Source organism: Haemorhous mexicanus, chromosome 28, assembly GCF_027477595.1.
Source record: "Haemorhous mexicanus isolate bHaeMex1 chromosome 28, bHaeMex1.pri, whole genome shotgun sequence".
NCBI lineage: Eukaryota > Metazoa > Chordata > Aves > Passeriformes > Fringillidae > Haemorhous > Haemorhous mexicanus.
Window position 1 is genome coordinate 2,029,769 of NC_082368.1, and position 18,747 is coordinate 2,048,515.

The 18,747-nt window shown below is 49.8% G+C and overlaps 1 protein-coding gene across 1 annotated transcript in view; it reads right to left on the reverse strand.

Moving 5' to 3' along the window:
• The window catches only part of WNT3 (Wnt family member 3), a 37,146-nt gene extending 20,339 nt beyond the window's left edge, over window positions 1-16,807 (reverse strand). The window contains exon 1 of the mRNA XM_059869621.1: window positions 16,728-16,807. Within this exon, the coding sequence (XP_059725604.1) occupies window positions 16,728-16,807 (80 nt within the window). The remainder of the gene's footprint in view (window positions 1-16,727) is intronic.
• Between the last annotated feature and the right edge of the window lie 1,940 nt (window positions 16,808-18,747).

Genomic DNA, 18,747 nt, shown 5'->3' on the forward strand with positions numbered 1-18,747 from the left:
TGGACAGAGCTAAAGAATAAAGTGTGATGGTGTTTGCAGGGGTCCCAGGACAAGGGAAGAGACGAGAAAGTTGACTCCATGTTCAGAAGGCTTCATTCATTGTTTTATGGCATATATTATATTAAAACTATACTAAAAGAACAAAAGAAAGGATTTCTGCAGAAGGCTGGCTAAGAATAGAAAGGAATGAATAACAAAGGTTTGTCTCTGACTGAGACAGTCGGGACAGCTGGACTGGGATTGGCCATTAATTAGAAACAACCAGGTGAGACCAATCCCAGATCCACCTGGTGCATTCCACAGCAGCAGATAATCATTGTTTACAGTTTGTTCCTGAGGCCTCTCAGCTTCTCAGGAGGAAAAAATCCTAAGGAAAGGATTTTTCATAAAACATGTTGGTGACAAATAAAGCAGGGGTTTATTAGGAGGCCACAATGGATCCACCTTGGGCAGCACAAGGGCCCAGCCAGGGCTATGCCCCAGGTGAACCAAAATGGTCACAAAATGAACCCAAGATGGACCCAAAATGGGCCCAAAATGCCCCACAGGTCACAGGGTCTCTCACTTCTATAAGTTCTGCTCCATTTGCATCTTGCAGTTCATTGTCCAATTCCAGCTCCAGCCCATCCAGTCCCACCCTTCTTGTTTTTCTCTCTCCAGCCCAGGGTGTTTGTGCTCTTGGGCTGAGATTTGGATCATTTGTCCCCAGCTAGAGAAGGAATTGTTTTTTCTCCCTGCTCTGTGAACAGAGCTCACCATCCCATAATATGAAGCCCAGAGCCACCCACTAAAGCAGCACAGAACCTGGAAAATATAAAAACTAAAACCTGAGGCATCACTCACTCTGGACATTTCTCTCCCAGTGCTTGCATACAAATATACAGAACTATATAAACTTTCCATCAAGTTTTAAAAATTCTTTACAGCTCCCTTTCCCACACTTGGGCAGCTCCTCCTCCTCCCCTCCCCACCTCTCCTTTCTCCTCTTTCCCTCCTGTGTCCTCCTTGGGGAATACTGAGATGGGAATGATCCCAAATGTCAAACTTCCCAATCTCCTGCTTTTTTAACACCTGACCCCAACAGCCTCTCATTTCCAGTTTGGGTTCTAACACCCAACATCACTTGTGAAAAATCCCACATAAAATCCATTAACTTTCTGATGGGAGGAGATCTCATCCCCCAAATATCACCTATTTGCTCAGTCACAAAATCTTTTCTCCATAAATCTCCCACCCCTGGATTTTTCTGCTCCACTTTGTTCTGTTGCTCATTTTAACCCTCTTGCCTCATGCTGCAATCTCAACCTCCCCTCCTTGTGTCACCCCCTCTGTTCCTCTGTTACCAACCAGCCCCACAGAGCTCCAGGAGGGTTTGGACACCACTCCCAGGGATGCCCTGGGTGGGATTGTTGGGTGTCAGTGCAGGGCCAGGGGTGGGACTGGATGATCCTTGGGGGTCCCTTCCAGCTCAGGACATTCCGTGATTGCCTGGAGTGGGCACAGAGAGGGGTCACTGCTGCAGTGACAATGGCATTGTCACCTGGGGTGACAGAGACATTACTGGGGAGGAATTGGGGCCAATATGCTCCTCAGATCAGACTGGGTGTGAAGAACAGCCCAGGTGAGACTTTGAGGCCTCAAGTGGCCTCGTGGAGAAGTCTCAAGTTGGCCCCGACAGCAACAGGAGCTCTGTCAAGTCCCCATCCTGCTCGGTTTGGGGCAGAGTTTGGGGTCAGTCAGACCCACCCCAAGTTCTGACAGGGAATCCTCTCTGTCCCCTCCTGGCATGGAGGGACTAGTCCTGGATTAGCTGGTTTAGTGTGGTGAAACACCAAACTGAATCTTGTGGAAACCAGATCTAGAATTAGTCTGGTGGTTTCTTGTGGTGAAAAATGAGGCTGCTTTACTACTGGGTCCTGTTATTCTCTTTCCATGGAGATCAAAGCACTTGGAGGGGAAGGTTCTGGGCCCTGGAAAGGTGTGAGGCACAAACTGCCATGAGTATTGCAGGAAAGGCTGAACCATGTGCCACACTGGCATGGAGGGGACAGAGGGGTCAGAGGGGGCAGTGGTCAGTCAGAGGGGGCAGCGGTGGCAGTGGTCACTGGTGGCAGTGGTCAGTGGTGGCAGTGGTCAGAGGGGACAGTGGTCAGTGGCAGCAGCGGTCAGAGAGGACAGTGGTCAGTGGCAGCCGTGGTGGCAGTGGTCAGTGGTGGCAGTGGTCAGTGGTGGCCGTGGTCAGAGGGGACAGTGGTCAGTGGTGGCAGTGGTCAGTGGTGGCAGTGGTGGCAGTGGTGGCAGTGGTCAGTGGCAGCCGTGGTGGCAGTGGTCAGTGGTGGCAGTGGTGGCAGTGGTCAGTGGCAGCCGTGGTGGCAGTGGTCAGTGGTGGCAGTGGTGGCAGTGGTCAGTGGCAGCCGTGGTGGCAGTGGTCAGTGGTGGCAGTGGTCAGAGGGGACAGTGGTCAGTGGTGGCAGTGGTGGCAGTGGTGGCAGTGGTCAGAGGGGACAGTGGTCAGTGGTGGCAGTGGTGGCAGTGGTGGCAGTGGTCAGAGGGGACAGTGGTCAGTGGCAGCCGTGGTGGCAGTGGTCAGTGGTGGCAGTGGTGGCAGTGGTCAGTGGTGGCAGTGGTCAGTGGTGGCAGTGGTGGCAGTGGTCAGTGGTGGCAGTGGTCAGTGGTGGCAGTGGTGGCAGTGGTCAGTGGTGGCAGTGGTCAGTGGTGGCAGTGGTCAGTGGTGGCAGTGGTGGCAGTGGTCAGTGGCAGCCGTGGTGGCAGTGGTCAGCTGGGCGGCCCGTCCTGGGCACTGTGGCTGAGACTGAGACAGGGATTCTGTCTCAGCTGGAGGAACTGGCTCTTAAAGTGTCTTGTGTCAGACCCAGAATGGAAAAACCAACTGGAACCAAGTCAGACCCACCCCAAACTCCAACAGGGAATGCCTCTGCCCCACAGCAGGGGCCGTGCAGGGCATGCAGGTGCCCGCAGGGCCAGCAGCAGGGCCAGCAGCAGGGCCAGGAGCAGGGCCAGGAGCAGGGCCAGGAGCAGGGACAGGAGCAGGGCCAGGAGCAGGGACAGGAGCAGGGCCAGGAGCAGGGCCAGCAGCAGGGCCAGCAGCAGGGCCAGGAGCAGGGACAGGAGCAGGGCCAGGAGCAGGGCCAGGAGCAGGGCCATGCAGGGACAGGAGCAGGGACAGGAGCAGGGCCATGCAGGGCCAGCACAGCCCCCGTGAGCGGGGCAGAGCCGCATCCCCCCCCTCTGCACCACTGTGCATCAGGGCTGGTGCAGCAACAGCATTTTTGTGTGAAATGAGCCCGTTCTGGGTGAGCTGCTGCACTTGGGGTGACTCAGGGCTCTGTCATGGCCTGGGAGGTGATTTTGGCATTGGCTGCCAGCACTTTGTCTGGGCATTGCACACGGGATGGGAACAGTGTGATGGGAGAGGGGAGGCAGGGATGGGATGGGGATGGGATGGGGTTGGAGCTGGGGATGGGATGGGGATGGGAGTGGGAATGGAGCTGGAAACAGGGCTGGAGATGGAGCTGGGGATGGGTATAGAGCTGGGGATGGGGATGGAGCTGGGGATGGGGATGGAGCCACCTCTCCTCCTCAGGAACCTGATAAAGTTGCTGCCAAGGGACTGGGTGTGCCCAGACGTGGGTCCTGCATTGTTCCCCCATCCAGATAGAAATGTTCTGTTCAGCAATGCCTGCTCAAAGAAGTGCCACTCTTGCCTGGAAAACACAATCAACTGATTTGCCATGGCAGAGGATCTATTCTGCAGGGACTGTGATAATATTTATTCGACCCGGAATTTACATAAATGCATACAATTTGCATACGCAAATGAAGGCTTCCAGGCTGTGGCTGCAATAAACACAGTGAGATTTTCAGTGCTGTAAAGCCTTTCCTCCAAAGAGAGACACTGGGGTTTGTTTGGGTCCTGGCAGGGCTGTAAGCCACCTCCCAGGGCTGCTGTCCCCTCACTGCCACTGCCAGCCACTCCCAGCACCACTCACCTTCCTCTCCTGCCTCCTTCCCAAAGCTGGCACTGGGGAGGGAAATGTGTCCTGCCAGGGACAGGGGACACTGGGACCAGAACGAGTATCAGAAACCCAGGGAAGGGAGGAACAGCTCTCCACTGAGGCCAGGGAGGGTGCTGGTCATCTCCCACTCGTCAGCCAGGCCCTCCAGCCATGCCTCCAGTCTGGGGAGTCCCTCTGGGGACGCAGACTCCAGTTTGGGGAGTCCCTTGGTGGTGGTGGGTGGCCTCAAGAAGTGTTTGGTGCCAACTGTACTGAAATCACCCAGGGTGAGTCACAGTTTGGCACTGGGAAGCAGCTTCCCAGCATACAAACATCATGGAAAACACCCCGTGGGAGGAATTGCCACATCCATGCAGCTGTGCCACAGCCTGGGGTGGGATCTACGGGGGATCCCTGGGCTGCCTCTCTTTGGGGAGTCCTGCCCTGAGCCCTGAGACCTGGACTGGAGTCCCCAGGCTGGTTCTGCTCCAATGAGCAGCCTGGGGTTACCCCAGGAAGGAGGATCTGGCAGGGAGGGGACAGAGGGGACAGGGGAGGCAGTGGTCAGAGGGGACAGTGGTCAGCTGGGCTGCCCATCCTGGGCACTGTGGCGGAGACTGAGACAGGGATTCTGTCTCAGCTGGAGGAACTGGATCTTAAAGTGTCTTGTGTCAGATCCAGAATGGAAAAACCAAATTGAATCTCGTAGAAACCAGAAACCAGATCTAGAATTAGTCCTGCTGGTTTCTTGTGGTGAAAAATGAGGCTGCTTTACTACTGGGTCCTGTTATTCTCTTTCCATGGAGATCAAAGCACTTGGAGGGGAAGGTTCTGGGCCCTGGAAAGGTGTGAGGCACAAACTGCCATGAGTATTGCAGGAAAGGCTGAACCATGTGCCACAATGGCTCTGCACCAAAGGTCAGAGTGGGTGCTCCTGCCTCCTTCCCAGGAACCTCAGCTCTGTTGGAAGCACCGCGAGGAACCAGGCAAGGATAAAATTTGGCTCAGCTCAGTTCAGGTCCCAGCAGGGATGGGATGGAGGGTTGATGCCTCAGGTTTTAGTTTTTACATTTTTCCAGGTTCTGTGCTACTTTAGTGGGTGGGTCTGGGCTTCACATGAGGGGTTGGTGAGCTCTGTTCACAGAGCAGGGGGACAAAACAATTCCTGCTCCAGCTGGGCACCAAGGACAGATGATCCAAATCTCAGCCCAAGAGCACAAACACTGTGGGCTGGAGAGAGAAAAACAAGAAGGGTGGGACTGGATGGGCTGGAGCTGCAATTGGACAATGAACTCCAATGTGCAAATGGAGCAGAACTTATAAAAGTGAGAGACCCTGTGACCAGTGGGGCATTTTGTGCCCATTTTGGTTCACCTGGGGTGCAGCCCTGGCTGAGCCCTTGTGCTGCCCAAGGTGGATCCATTGAGGCCTCCTGATAAATCCCTGCTGTATTCTTTAGCTCTGTCCAGCCTCTGTTCTAGGGCAGCCTGCACAATGCAGCGGGGTGGCCTGAGCTGAAGGTTGGCTCTGGATTGTTGTGCTCAAGGACTGTGAGGGAAGGGGACCCTCTCTTGGGTGAAATTTTGTGTAAGGCCAGGGAACTGGGGAGTTACTGGAGCCTCATCTGCCTCAAGAACCTGAAAGCCCAACCTCAAGGCAAATGTTCTTTGAGCATCTTGTCCCACAGAACACTATCCTAATGTAATGCATTCCAGCACTCAGGGGAGATTTTACCCCCAGCTCTTCATTTCCCCAGCCAGCCTTGAATTCACAGCCTGCAGAACCCCACCAGAAATCAGATTTTCCACTTTGTGTGTGGTTTCCAGCCAAGCAGGGAAGCCAAGGCACACCTTGAGCTGAGGTCTCAAGGCTTGAGGTGGAACCGAAGTGTTTCCTCTCCAAACCCTGTCCCTGGGGCAGCCTCAGGAGCTGGGTGCTGAGCTCAGGGGCTCTAGGAGGAGGCACAACTAAAGCTCAGCCTGGATTTACACCAGAGACCAAGACTCCTGTCCAACAAGTGTGGCAGTCACATTTTCTGAAATATCCCTTTGCCCAGGGTTTTTCTCCTGGGAAGCTGAAAAGCCTCAGAGAAAAAGGAAAACAATTCTTCTCTCATTTGCTTCTCCTGTGTTGTGCTCATGTGGAATGTGCTTGGAGATTGTTTACCCACAGGTGATTGTTCCATTGGTTTTCTGGGTGTTGTTTTCACTCTTTGGCCAATCAGGGCCAAGCTGTGTCAGGACTCTGGAGAGAGTCACGAGTTTTCATTATCATCTTTCAGCCTTCTGTAAGTATCCTGTCTGTATTCTTCAGTATAGTTTTGTACAGCACTCTTCAATATAATATAATATCATAAAATAATAAATTATCCTTGTGAGAACATGGAATCAGATCCATCATTCCTTCCTGCCACGGGGCACCACACAAATCCAACAGACAAGGACCATGGACAGTGTTAGGAGTGAAACTAACACCCCTGGAGCCAGGATTACTGCGCTGGGCTGGACAGAGGAGCTCCTGCAGAGCAGGGCTGTGGTGGGAGGAAACATCTGCCCTCCACGGGCTCACAGCACTTCTGAGCAGCTCTGTGTCCTCTGGCCACCAAAGGCTGGTTTTCAAACACCTCCAGAGCCTCTGGCCATGCCCATGGTGGTGCTGTCCCCCTCTTGTCTGGCTCTTCCCAACCCGCTGGCACTGGGGAAAGGGATGTCACAAAGGTGCCACTGCTCCCAAAAGGGTGTGAAAATCACAGCCCCAGCCCCAGCACATGAGGGAAGGGTGTCCTTTGGGGGTTCTGCCTCCAAAACTGTGATCCTGAGCATTGCACCACTGTTGGAGGCAGTCTCTTTTATATCCACTCCCAGCTCTTTTTACGTTCTCACTTCACCACCAGCAGCAGCAGCCTGAGCCCCCCCAAACCAACAGATGAGGATTTGGTGTCTGGAGATCTTATTTCTGGATTTGAAGGGGAAAAAAAATCTGCAAATTGAAAGGAAAAGTAAAAATATAGAGACAGCCATGGGTTGGTGTTCTGCATAAACTCCCTGTCAGACAGACACCAGGTGAATTTCATCAAAAACTGATTCAAGGGGAGTTGGTTGTTACCAAACCTAATCAGGCCTGAGCAATAATCAGAATTTAAACTCACAACTGAAATATTTTGCAGTAATAACACAAACAAGCAAACAAAAAACCCATCAGGAAATTCCCCCTAAAACATCTAAGAGACCTCTGCAGGTAACATTTTTCAAGGACCACTGCAAATTTCTTGATTATAAACCTCCACAATTTCTAGAAAGTAACTGCAGGAAACTTGGGTGAGTCTGTGACATAGAAATGGGATGAGAATAAAAAACCCTGAAGGTTTTATCACCCAGCACTAACCCTTCCTGCCCCAGTGAGGGTTTTTTGTTGAAAATGGGGCAGAAGATCTGGAGGGCAGCAGGGAAAGAATTTCTCATTTAAAAGTGTGAGCACTGGGAAAGGTGCCAGTCAGACTTGATTAGATTTGTAAGATTAATTAAAAGCAGACATGTTCAGCGAATTGTGAAAAAGACAAATTAGCAAATTAGCAAATCAGGAAATCTGTCTTCAGAAAAGGAATTAGAGACTTTGGCTCCTTTATCAGGGCAAATTTGCTTTTCAGAGCGTGGTTCTTTCATTTTCCAGGGGTGGAATTTTACTATTCTACATAAAAATTATATAGCAAATATAATTTTATACGTAGTTCTTAACATATCTATTTCACAGAATAAAAAAAAAATTACATAGAAAACATTTAAAAAATTACAAAACTGACACTAAAAAATAAAACACGCCTCTATAAAAAACACCTGGTAAAACCTCAAAAAATCCCAAAAACTTACTTTTTTACTTCAAACATAAAAAGAAATAGCACAGCACTGGCAGCCCTGGTGATCCCCAGGCACTTCCAGGCCTGGAATCCCTTCCAGCTGAGGCTCCCAGTCCCTGCTGGGGATGTTTTGCTGCCTCAGGAGCAGCCCTGGTGTCTGCTGGATGTGGGACTGGAGGGAGGCACTCCAGCCAGGGCAGTGAGCAGTGTTTGTAAAGGACCCCGTGGTTTGCAACCAAACACCTGGTTTGGGGTTCATTTGGGGTTTCTGAGGAGTCCTGGACATGGTCCCAGAAAGAGAAGGGTCATGGAGTGGGAGAGCTCTCAAGATCCCTCTGTCCCATGGAAAGCTTATCCCAGGAAAAGCCAGAATTAATATTAAAAAAAGCTGGAATAATATGAATTCCCAGGAATTAATATTGAATAATAATATTTTTAAAATAATATTTTAAAAATCTGGAATACTGTTAATTCCTGGGAATTAATATTAATATTAATATTTTAAAATACTTTAAAAGCTGGAATACTACTAATTCCTGGCAATTAATAGTTAAATAATAACCTTTAAAATAATGTTAGAAAAGCTGGAATAATATTACCAGGGAATATTATATTATTATATTATATCATATTATATCATATTATATCATATTATATCATATTATATCATATTATATCAATTATATTATATTATATTATATTATATTATATTATATTATAATTATATTATATATCTGGAATAATATTAATTCCCAGGAATTAATACTTCAATAGAACCTATCAGATGTGACAGACCACAGCTGACTAGATCTGTTTTGGGACTTGTAAATGATGCATTTTCTTTGCTTTTTGATTTGTTGAGAGGGAACTGTGACATTACTTCTCTGGGGTTTCTGGCAGCTGAATTCCAAAGGGCTCTCCTGGGCTGCAGCAGGCTGAGACCAGCACCTCGCTCTGAGTGGGGACTCTCAGAGCAAAGAAACCTCTCAGTGTTGCTGTTCCTGCCACAGCAAAAAAAGCCTGGGATGGCTCAGATTATAATCAGAGCCAGAAAAAGATTATTATCCATAGATCAAACCCCATTTGTATTTCCTTCAGCAAAATTGTTTTTATTTTAAGTGTAGGCTGTTTAGATTTTTAACACCTTTTGTGTTAATAAAATATATTGATTTTCAACAAACCAGGGCACAGGTGGTGTTAAAGGGCTCCAAGTGTTAATCACAGCACAGTAAACAGAAATCTCAGCCTGTGTCCCATGCAGACATTGCCTTTATCCTGAAAACTTCACCCCAAAAACCTTAAATAACACAGCCTGGTACTGCAAACCCCTCACCACATCCAGCACTGCTGTGACTTCACTACAAACATCAACATCACCGAGCCACTGCCAGGTGTGGACACAAAAATGAAAGATTAGCTCAGCAAGGATTAGATTGCAATGCCAACAGAAGGCTGAAATTCAGCTTCAGCTAAGTGGGGCAACATGAGCTCTGCATGTGATGTGGGAATTTTATAGCTGAGCTCCTGACAAGTCCTCCCCATTTCAGGTCATCTGGGCAAATCCCTGACAGAGCCTCTGAGAGGTGCTGGGAGCTGGATGAGGCTGTGGCCAGGGCTGGCATCTGCTGGGGTCCCCAGGACAAAGGAGGGATTGAGAGTCTGAATCCATGCTCTTAGAAGGCTGATTTATATTTATGCATTATATTATATTATATTATATTATATTATATTATATTATATTATATTATATTATATTATATTATATTATATTATATTATATTATATTATATTATATTATATTATATTATATTATATTATATTATATTATATTATAATATCTTACATTACATTATTATGCTGTACTAAAAAATAGAGAAATAGGACCTTACAGAAGGCTTAACAAGATAATAATGAAAACTTGTCACTGCTTCAGAGCCCTGACACAGCTGGACTGTGATTGGTCATCAGGTAAAAACAATTCACATGGTGGATAAACAATCTCCAATCTCATTCCAGTGAAGCAAAACACAGGAGAAGCAAACAGATAATTATTGTTTCCTTTTTCTCTGAGGCTTCTCAGCTTCCCAGGAGAAGAAATCCTGGCAAAGGGATTTTTCAGAAAATGTGACAGTGACACATTTGTCCTCCAGGACAGCAGCAGAAATCAAACACCCCCTGAGTGCCAGCTAGAGGACGAAATTCATCAGTCCAGATGATTTAGTGACTCAGGGCCCTGTCCCTGGGCTCAGGCTGCCCTCAGAGAGGGAGGGAGGGAGGGCTGGAGACCCCTCCCTGCACACCCACACCCTGTGAGAGTGAGAACAGGAGCTAAAATCCTGCCCTGACCCAGCTGGGGCAGCCCTGCCTGGGCCCAGGAGGGAGCAGGGGGACAGGAGTGAGGATGTGACAGGCTGGTCAGGGAGAGAGAGAAAGCTACATAAGCCTTGCCATGAATTGGTCTGGGAACTTTTGGGGAGGCAGAGAGAAAGAATTGTGAGCTATCTGCAGGTGGGGTTTAGAACAGGTTGTTTTCCTCAAAGGGTATCTTACTAATTAACCAAACCTGTGAAATGATTACATGACCAGTCAGGTGCACCTGTACCAGACCAGGGTATGAAAGAAGGGGTTCCAATGAAGTGGCTGCTTTTAGCCCCCTGACCTACAGTTTGTGACAGCCCTGGTGACACAGGAGGGACCTCCAGGTTTGTCCTGGGGCTCCACTGGAGCCTTGGGCTGCACGTGGGCTGGAGCTGCTGGGGGTCCTGGTGAAGGCACAACCCCTTTAAATGTGCCCTGGGAATGGAGTTGATAGTGAAAGAATTTAAAATCACAAAATTCAGAGAGCTAGAAAGAAAGTTAGGCTTGGGAATATGATAAAAGGCAGGCCCTGGGAAATGTATTTGTATTTTTGTAAAAAATACATGTAAAAATGTAAATGTATTTTTTTACATGATCTTGAATTTGCTGGATCATGTGAAAGTGCACCTGTGTAACCAGTATATGATAAATGATACAATTGTTAGATGTGATTAGATATAGTTTTTGTTTAAAGAATCATGTGAGGGGTTTGAGGGGGGATCACAGGAGAGCCATGCTTGGATGGAATCAATGGATACAATAGAACAATATAAGTTTAATAATTAATATGTTAGTTACATAAGGATAAACCATGTTCATCCCAAACCCATGGTGGAGTCAGATTTGGGTCTGTGCCCCTGACACCCAGAGCTCTCCATACCAGCACCTGCATGGACTCATTCTGTGATTGTGTGTTCCTGAGAGCTGACAGAGTGACCTGGAGCTGCCAGGAGGAACCTCAAACACCACCTTTGGTGGCACTGGCCTCAGCAAAGGTGCCACAGCCACCAGAGGGGAGCCTGAGGGGATCCCTGGAGGGCAGAGTGGGACCAGCCAGGGTGGTGCAGCCTGACCCTACAAATGTTCCAGGACAATCCCTCCTCACCTCCCTGCAGCAAGGAGGGTCCCCTCAGGAGTGAACCTTTATTGGCAATTGCCCTGTGGATGGGGCAGCCTGCTCAGAGAGAGAGAAAGCCAGGTGAGTTATCCCAGAATGGGCCTGGGAAGCTTTAGGGAGCTGGGGATGAACAAGGATAGCCAAATGTTAAAACAACCTGCAGGGGGTGTTTTTCTAACAAATCTGTTTGGCTGTTTTCCTCATAAGATTTTTTACAAATGGGTGTCTTGTTAATTAGTCAGCCATGTGAAATGTGTTGATTAAATGACCAATCAGGTCCACCCATAGTAAACTAAGCTATAAAGAAGAGAGGATGAAATAAATAAATAAAGGCCTTTGCCATTTTGCCTTCTGTGTCATCTCTGGCTCAGGTGACAATTGCCCTTTGTCAATTGTTCAGCACTGGAGAGGGGAGATCAGCCCTGTGCTGTTTGTGAGAGCCCTCCAAGCTGCCCTGAGCAGCTCCCACCTGCCCTGGTCACCCTGCAGCAGCCCAGGACCTCCCTTTCCACCCTTCCAGCCCCACTCCAGCTGCTCTGCATCCTCCTGAGCTGTGCCTCCCACAGGAGCCCCAGGTGCCCTCAGCTCTGTGTTTGGGGTGAGCTCAGCTGTGAGCTCTGTTCCTTCATGTCACCATCCTCTTGATCCTCAGGTTTGGCTTTTCTATTTTCCAGGTTCTGTGCTGCTTTAGTGGGTGGCTCTGGGTTTCACATGAGGGGATGGTGAGCTCTGTGCACAGAGCAGGGAGACAAAACAATTCCTGCTCCAGCTGGGCACCAAGGACAGATGATCCAAATCTCAGCCCAAGAGCACAAACACCCTGGGCTGGAGAGAGAAAAACAAGGGTGGGACTGGATGGGCTGGAGCTGCAATTGGACAATGAACTGCAAGATGCAAATGGAGCAGAACTTATAAAAGTGAGAGACCCTGTGACCTGTGGGGCATTTTGTGTCCATTTTGGTTCACCTGGGGTGCAGCCCTGGCTGGGCCCTTGTGCTGCCCAAGGTGGATCCATTGAGGCCTCCTGATAAATCCCTGCTGTATTCTTTAGCTCTGTCCAGCCTCTGTGCTAGGCCAGCCTTCTCCAGGCATGCCCCTGCCTCTGTCCCAGGTGTGAGCTCCTCCCTGACCCCATCAGGGTGATGGGGCAGTGGCTCAGCAGGCAGGACATGGGAAATCACTGCTTTGTGGCCTTTGCCCACCTCAGCACCTCCAGCTGAGAGGGTGGGATGGCCAAAAATCCCCCCTGAATTCCCAGTGCCCCTCCTTGGGGTGCCTTTGGCAAGTGTTTCACTTGGGCAAACGCTGCTTGTAGTGAAGGAGCCAAATAAGGAACAAGTGGCTGCAATTAAGCAGCCTCATCAGAGCTCCCTGTGGCCACTTAAATTTACTTCTGCCCCCAGTTACAGGACTGGTGACAGAGATTTGTGTGGAAAGGGCAGAAAGGCTCCTGAGTGAGGCAGAGCCCTTCTCCCCAGGCTCCTGTGGCTCCAGGCTTGGCCTGGCCTGGGGCACTCCAGGAGACACAAGGGGTTAATTTCTGAGGGGATGAGCCCTCCTGAAGGCCAGCAGTGTGACAGTGCTCATTGCTCTGTGCTGCCCTGCCCTGGGAGTGTTTTGGGGTGGGACAGAGCAGCTTCCAACCCAAACCACGCTGGGATCTGCACTGGGGAGGGACAAAGCCAGCAGGAGATGTCACCCAGAGCCCTCTGCCAGGTCCTGAGGCTCTCAAGGCTGTGCATCCTTGGAGATCTGCTCTGGCAGTGGCTGGGGCTGTCCTGCTGCTCAGGACTCAGGATCCACCTCAATCCCACTCCAAATCTCTGCTTTCCATGGCGTGGATTGACCATCCCACCCAGCAGGGATTCCCACCAGCTAAACCTGGCTGGGAAAACCCTGAAGAAAACCTTGAAGCCCACAAAACCCTTCAGAGCCACAAGCTCCTGAACACTTGTGGCCAGTCAGGTACTCAGGGCTGTTTCCAGGCACAGCCCCAGGTGAGCCCCACAGCCCTGCTGCCCACCCTGCCCACACCCACAGCACTCCTGGGGGGTCAGCAGCCTGCTCTGCATGGCCCCACCACAGCTCCCCATCTCCTCCTTCTCTTTTAGCAGCCCTAAGCAGACAGCCAAAGTGTTGGACACGTCTCTGAGGGAGCTTTGTTGGCCCCAGCTCCTCCTGTCAGCACTCACAGGCAGCATTTCAGTGACCTTTTCCCATCTGTGCCCCGTTTGTTCCCTCTCAGGGCTCTAATGGGATGGCAGCATGTGAAGAAGGGTTGGACCTGTGTCAAAATACCTCACTGGAGGTTACATCCACAGCCTGAGCCACCCCTGGAGCTCACTCAGAGCTGCCTGGACAGGGACAGGGCGATGTCAGGGAGTTTCCAACAACCCAGCTGGGCTGAAACCCCCTCTTGGCTTCTCCATCCTGCTGCCACCAGCGGGTCTGGACCCCAGGCTCTGGGTTTGGAGCACAGGGACCTTCCCTTTGAGCTGGGGCAGGACCTCCCTGCAGAGCTGCAGGGCTGCACTTGGGCTCTCCTCTCTCTGGACAATGTCAAGTGCCAGGTCCTTCCCAGCTCCTCAGTAAAACACATCCCACAGACTCTGAGCAGCCCCATCCCTTTGCCTTTATCCCCTGCAGTGTCACTGCTGCCAGGCTCCTGGCATTGTCTGGCTCACAGTGGAGAAGCAGGATTATTCCAGCCCCCCCAAACCCATTTACAAGGTGGTCAGAGCCCATTCTCATCACTCTCCTTTTCCTAGGGCACACACAGACACTTCCTCCCCACCACAGGAACAAACCCTTTTCTCCTTTCTGTCCCACAGCAGAAAGGATCTGTTTTGATGTTGCTGCCAAAACGTTCCCTATCCAGCAGGAAATCCCCAGGAAGGTGGTGCCAGCAGGACAGGGCACTGCCTGTCAGCATCCCTGGGGCTCTGCCACAGGAACTGTCCCCCTGAAGGTCCCGAGTTCAGCAGAGATGGGTTTAGCTGGAGGTGAGGAAGCCCAGGGGAGCCCCAGGCCAGCCCCTGGAGGGCTGCAGGACACCAGCACAGGGCCCAGGCTGATGCTGAACCCCACCTTTGCTCTCCTTGCCCTGTTTTGGGGTGTGCTGAACCCTGCGAGTGGGGCTCATCCCCAAAGCCTCCTTTGTGCCTCAAGAGCAGAGGGTCAGGAAGACATTTGGGAAATGATGATTTTGTAAGAGTGCAGATAACACTGTGCTAGAATCCACCACATAAACCTCATTCCCACAGAGCACATATTGAAAGCTTTCCATGGGACCGAAGGAGACCTTGAATTTGTGTGCTCTGGGAGCATTGTCTGTGCCTCAGCCCTGGCCCAGGTATTTCTGCCCTCCTGCTCCCTCAGCCTTCAAGAAACCTCTAAAACCCCCCAGCATTTGCAACCTCAGCCCTACAAGGGGCACCTCCTCAGATCCCTCCAGAACAGGAGAGACCCTCTAGCACTTTGGTGTCGCCAGAATCTATAAAAATACACAAAACCTGGATCTGTGGATGAAATCCTGTGCAGAGTGCGTTCGACTCCCTCCTTTCCCAGGGATGCTGCTTGCCATGCCCCTGGTGTGTGTGCTCTACATCCTCTGTATTGTTCCTTTGGGGTGAACTCGGAGGGGTTTGGGAGGAGGGGATGGGGCAGACACCTGTCTGCAGCATTTGCTCCTGAAAACAGGCACAGGAGGCTTTTTGCTCACAGGGACATTTTTGCTTCACGGGGGAAAACGAGACCTTTCCATCGAGAAGGTTTCGCTTCCTCGCTCTGGGACTTGACACCCTCCTTGATTTGGGCGTTAAATCCTGATTTATATCAAAGCCTGAGGCAGCTCAGGGGCTGGTGGGATGAGCTGATGCCATGTGAGATGTCCCTGCCCCAGGCAGCTCCTGCCCTCAGACCCAGCCCTGGCATCCTGACCTGCTCCTCCGCGTGCCCCTGCCCACCCAGCGGTGCCCAGGTGGGGCAGAAAAGGGATGGAAGGAATCAAAGTGCTGCTCTCTGTATTTCAGGAGCCTCCCCTGCCTTGGGCTGAGGGCCTGAAGTTCGGCAGCCACGCTCAGGGCGAGGAAATCATTTAATTCTCCAGGAAAACCTGCTGTGATTTAGCCATTTCATGAACCTGCGGAGCTTTGAAACGCTTCCTGAGCGGGGACTTCTCATTGTGCTCTCCGTCTTTCTCCTCTGGAAAGGCACATTCTCATCCCAAAGTCCACGCTAATAAATGGATTATTAAAAAAAAATTTAAAAAAATTTGTCTTTTCTCTCCTGAATTCTAAATATTCCCAGACATGGCAGTCCATTCCCAAGTTCACTCCCACCTACTTCTTGCCATCTCCATGTTGGCACTGAAAGGATCTAATTCAGTAATAAAGAAGAGAGACTTTTCTGGAAAGGCGAAAATAACCCAAGAATCTCAGTAGCACCAAATTCCACCATCTCCCTCTTTTCCCTACAGATCATCAGGCTCACACCCCTACCTGGCACATACAGAAACTTAACAAGAGATATTCCAGCAAGAAATCCTACATAAAGACAGAAATAAACTGAAATATTCTGTTATGCAACTCACTGGCTGCTGGATTTATATGACCTGGAATATTTAATTCTGTATTTCTTGTTATAAAGGGCTTCCAATTGCATTTTGTTACTGTATTCATTTATATAGAGTTAGATTTATTTTTAAAATAAGTAACTCGGGTTACTTACCAGCCTCATTACAAGACACAACCAATTCTTTTGAAATTTATTTTTCTCGTTGGTGCAAGGAAATTAGCGACATTTCCATAATTAAAATGAACAAAATCCACCTTTGAGCAATTTTACTAATGAATGTTTTCTCAGGTGCCATTTGCGTTACTTGCCGGACTAAATTCACATGACAGAATACAACAAAAGAAGGGAAAGAAGTCCAAAAAAACGCAGCAACCAAACAGAAAATAGAATTAAATTGTTTTTTTAAAAAGGATCAATTGCAGTTTCATGGAAAGGAAGAAAATCCCCGTGGCAGAGTGATGAGAGAGACAAAATTCCCATTGCACAAGGAAATAAAACCGCATCCTTTCACATCTGAACCAAGAGCCCATCGCCACAGTGCCGAAAATGGAGAAATTAAGAGTGGTAGGGAAGCCTCCATTTGTGCAAAGAGAAACCCAGGCATGGCCCTTTCAAAATAACCCCCAAACTTTTCACTGATTTCATTAATTACAGGTCAAATCTGAAGAAATTATGCTTCAACTCCAGCATGCAGCTCCGCAGGGCGAGGGGTGAAAAGGAAGGAGCACACAGCTCCCATGGCTAATAATTAATGAATTCATTAATCAATCATAGGGAGAGGAAGGGCAAGGGGAGGAAGGAATCTTACCACCAAATTGGGTAACCGGCTAAGACCTTTGTGCCATTGAAGAGAAAAGACAGAATTAGTCCAAGCAGGTGGTAATCCATCAGTCCAGGCTGGTGCAAGGGGAAAATCGCCGCGAAGTTTTCAGAAAAACATGAAGTGCCAAAATGAAGAATCCCCCTCCTCCCAGGAAAAAAAAAAAAAAAAAAGGAAAAAAAAAAAGGGGGTAAAAAGAGTGAAGCCAAGTCCCTGGTGGCTCGGGTGACTTTCTGGCTTGTCAGAAACACACCTCTCCAAGCCTTTCCCCTGTAGATCATCCAAAAGCGTCTATTAAAAAGTGCAGGGCTCGGGGATGTCAGCAGGCGGCCAATCAGACCGCATGGCCCAAGGTGAGGGATGAGGCTCAGCCCAGGGCTGTCAATCACCCTCTCCTCCCCCTCCACCCCACAACTTTGTTCCGAGCCTCGCTGCCACGGACAAGCCCTCTGTGCACCACACTCCGCTGGGGCACTGGGATTTGGGGTGAGGATTTGAAATTTTTTATTTTTTTTTCAAATTTTTTTTTTTTTTTTTTTTTTTTTTACTTGGAGCCCAGGATGTGCTGCCCCTGAATGCCAGGACTTGGCAAGGTAAGGATGAAGGGTGGCTGTGGTGAGGGGTGGCTTAATCTCACAGTGGGAGTGAGATAGAACTTGTTCTTCAGATGGACAGGGATGGGGGCACAGAGGGACAGAAAACCCTCTGCCTGTGGTGGTGTGGGCAAAACTGGTGATAAAGTTGAAATGAAACCTGCAGTGCCCAGGTTTTCAGCCTGTGGGGGTGATGGATGGAGGGGGGAGCAGGGGCAGCCTGGATTTCTATTGAGAAAAAAATGCCATGTCATGGTGAGAGGGGAGCAGGCAGATGGGAACCTGTCCCACGAATGGATTGCTTGGGAAGTGCATCTCTGGATGCAGGAAGATGAAAATATTATCAAAACCCCACACATGTAACAACCCCCCCCCCCCCCCAAGCAGTTTCATGATTTGCAAATAGACCCAACAAAGATTTTACTTAAAAATCCTTGTAATAGGGAGAGAGCCTGTTTGAACAGGAGCTATTGTGCAGCCAGAGGAGATGACTCGACAGAATGGGACAAAGAAATGAGAGAAGCCAAACAAGTTGCTTTTTCTCCTAAAGCATCTCAGCAAGCACAGCTCTGTTGCTGCCCTGGGGCTGCCTGGGGTGGAACCAGCTCGAGATCAGGTGCTTTAGGAGCAGCCAACAAATCAGTTTATTTCAGAGCCGTGGCAGCAATGGAGATTCAAGGTCCTGTCTTGGGCAGCTCAAGGCATCTCATGGTTTTGAGAGCTCTAGACCTCCTCTGGATCTTCAGGCTCTGGGCACAAACAAATTCCTCGTTGTGTTTAATCACACACTGGCACAGGGAAGCTGTGGCTGCCCCTGGATCCCTGGCAGTGCCCAAGGGCAGGCTGGACAGGGCTTGGAGCAGCCTGGGGTAGTGGGAGGAGTCCCTGCCATGGCAGGGGTGAATGGGATGATCTTTAAGGTTCCTTCCAACCCAAACCATTCCCTGATCCTGTGATGCACCTGCCTCTTGCTTCTGCCCTTCTGGATTGCCAGTTCTGCCTGATTTTGGTGTTTGGGTGCTGATCTGGGGCAGTGCTGCTCTCAGAAGGGGTGGCTGCTGTCCTGGCCATGGCACACCCAAGGGAGGACACAGCAGCTGCTCACACTTGCCGTCTCCATCACTCCCTGCACCTGCTGCAGGGACTGTGAGGCCAAATTTCTCCAGGCTTACTCCAGTGGGCTTTCCAGCTGACTGTGACCCACCACAGATATTAAATATTCTTGTTCTTTTGGGGGGTTTTGAATCCCAGAGGGGATGTGGGGTGTAGTCTGTCCTGACAAATCTTCCTGGAACCCAGATGGGTTTTATTGAACTGGGTCTGAGAAAGCAGCAATTGTCCATTGACATTTGGGGACACGTGGATTTAAGTTGGTCCAGTAAATTTAACACTAGCTGGAAATCTTCCTCACATCT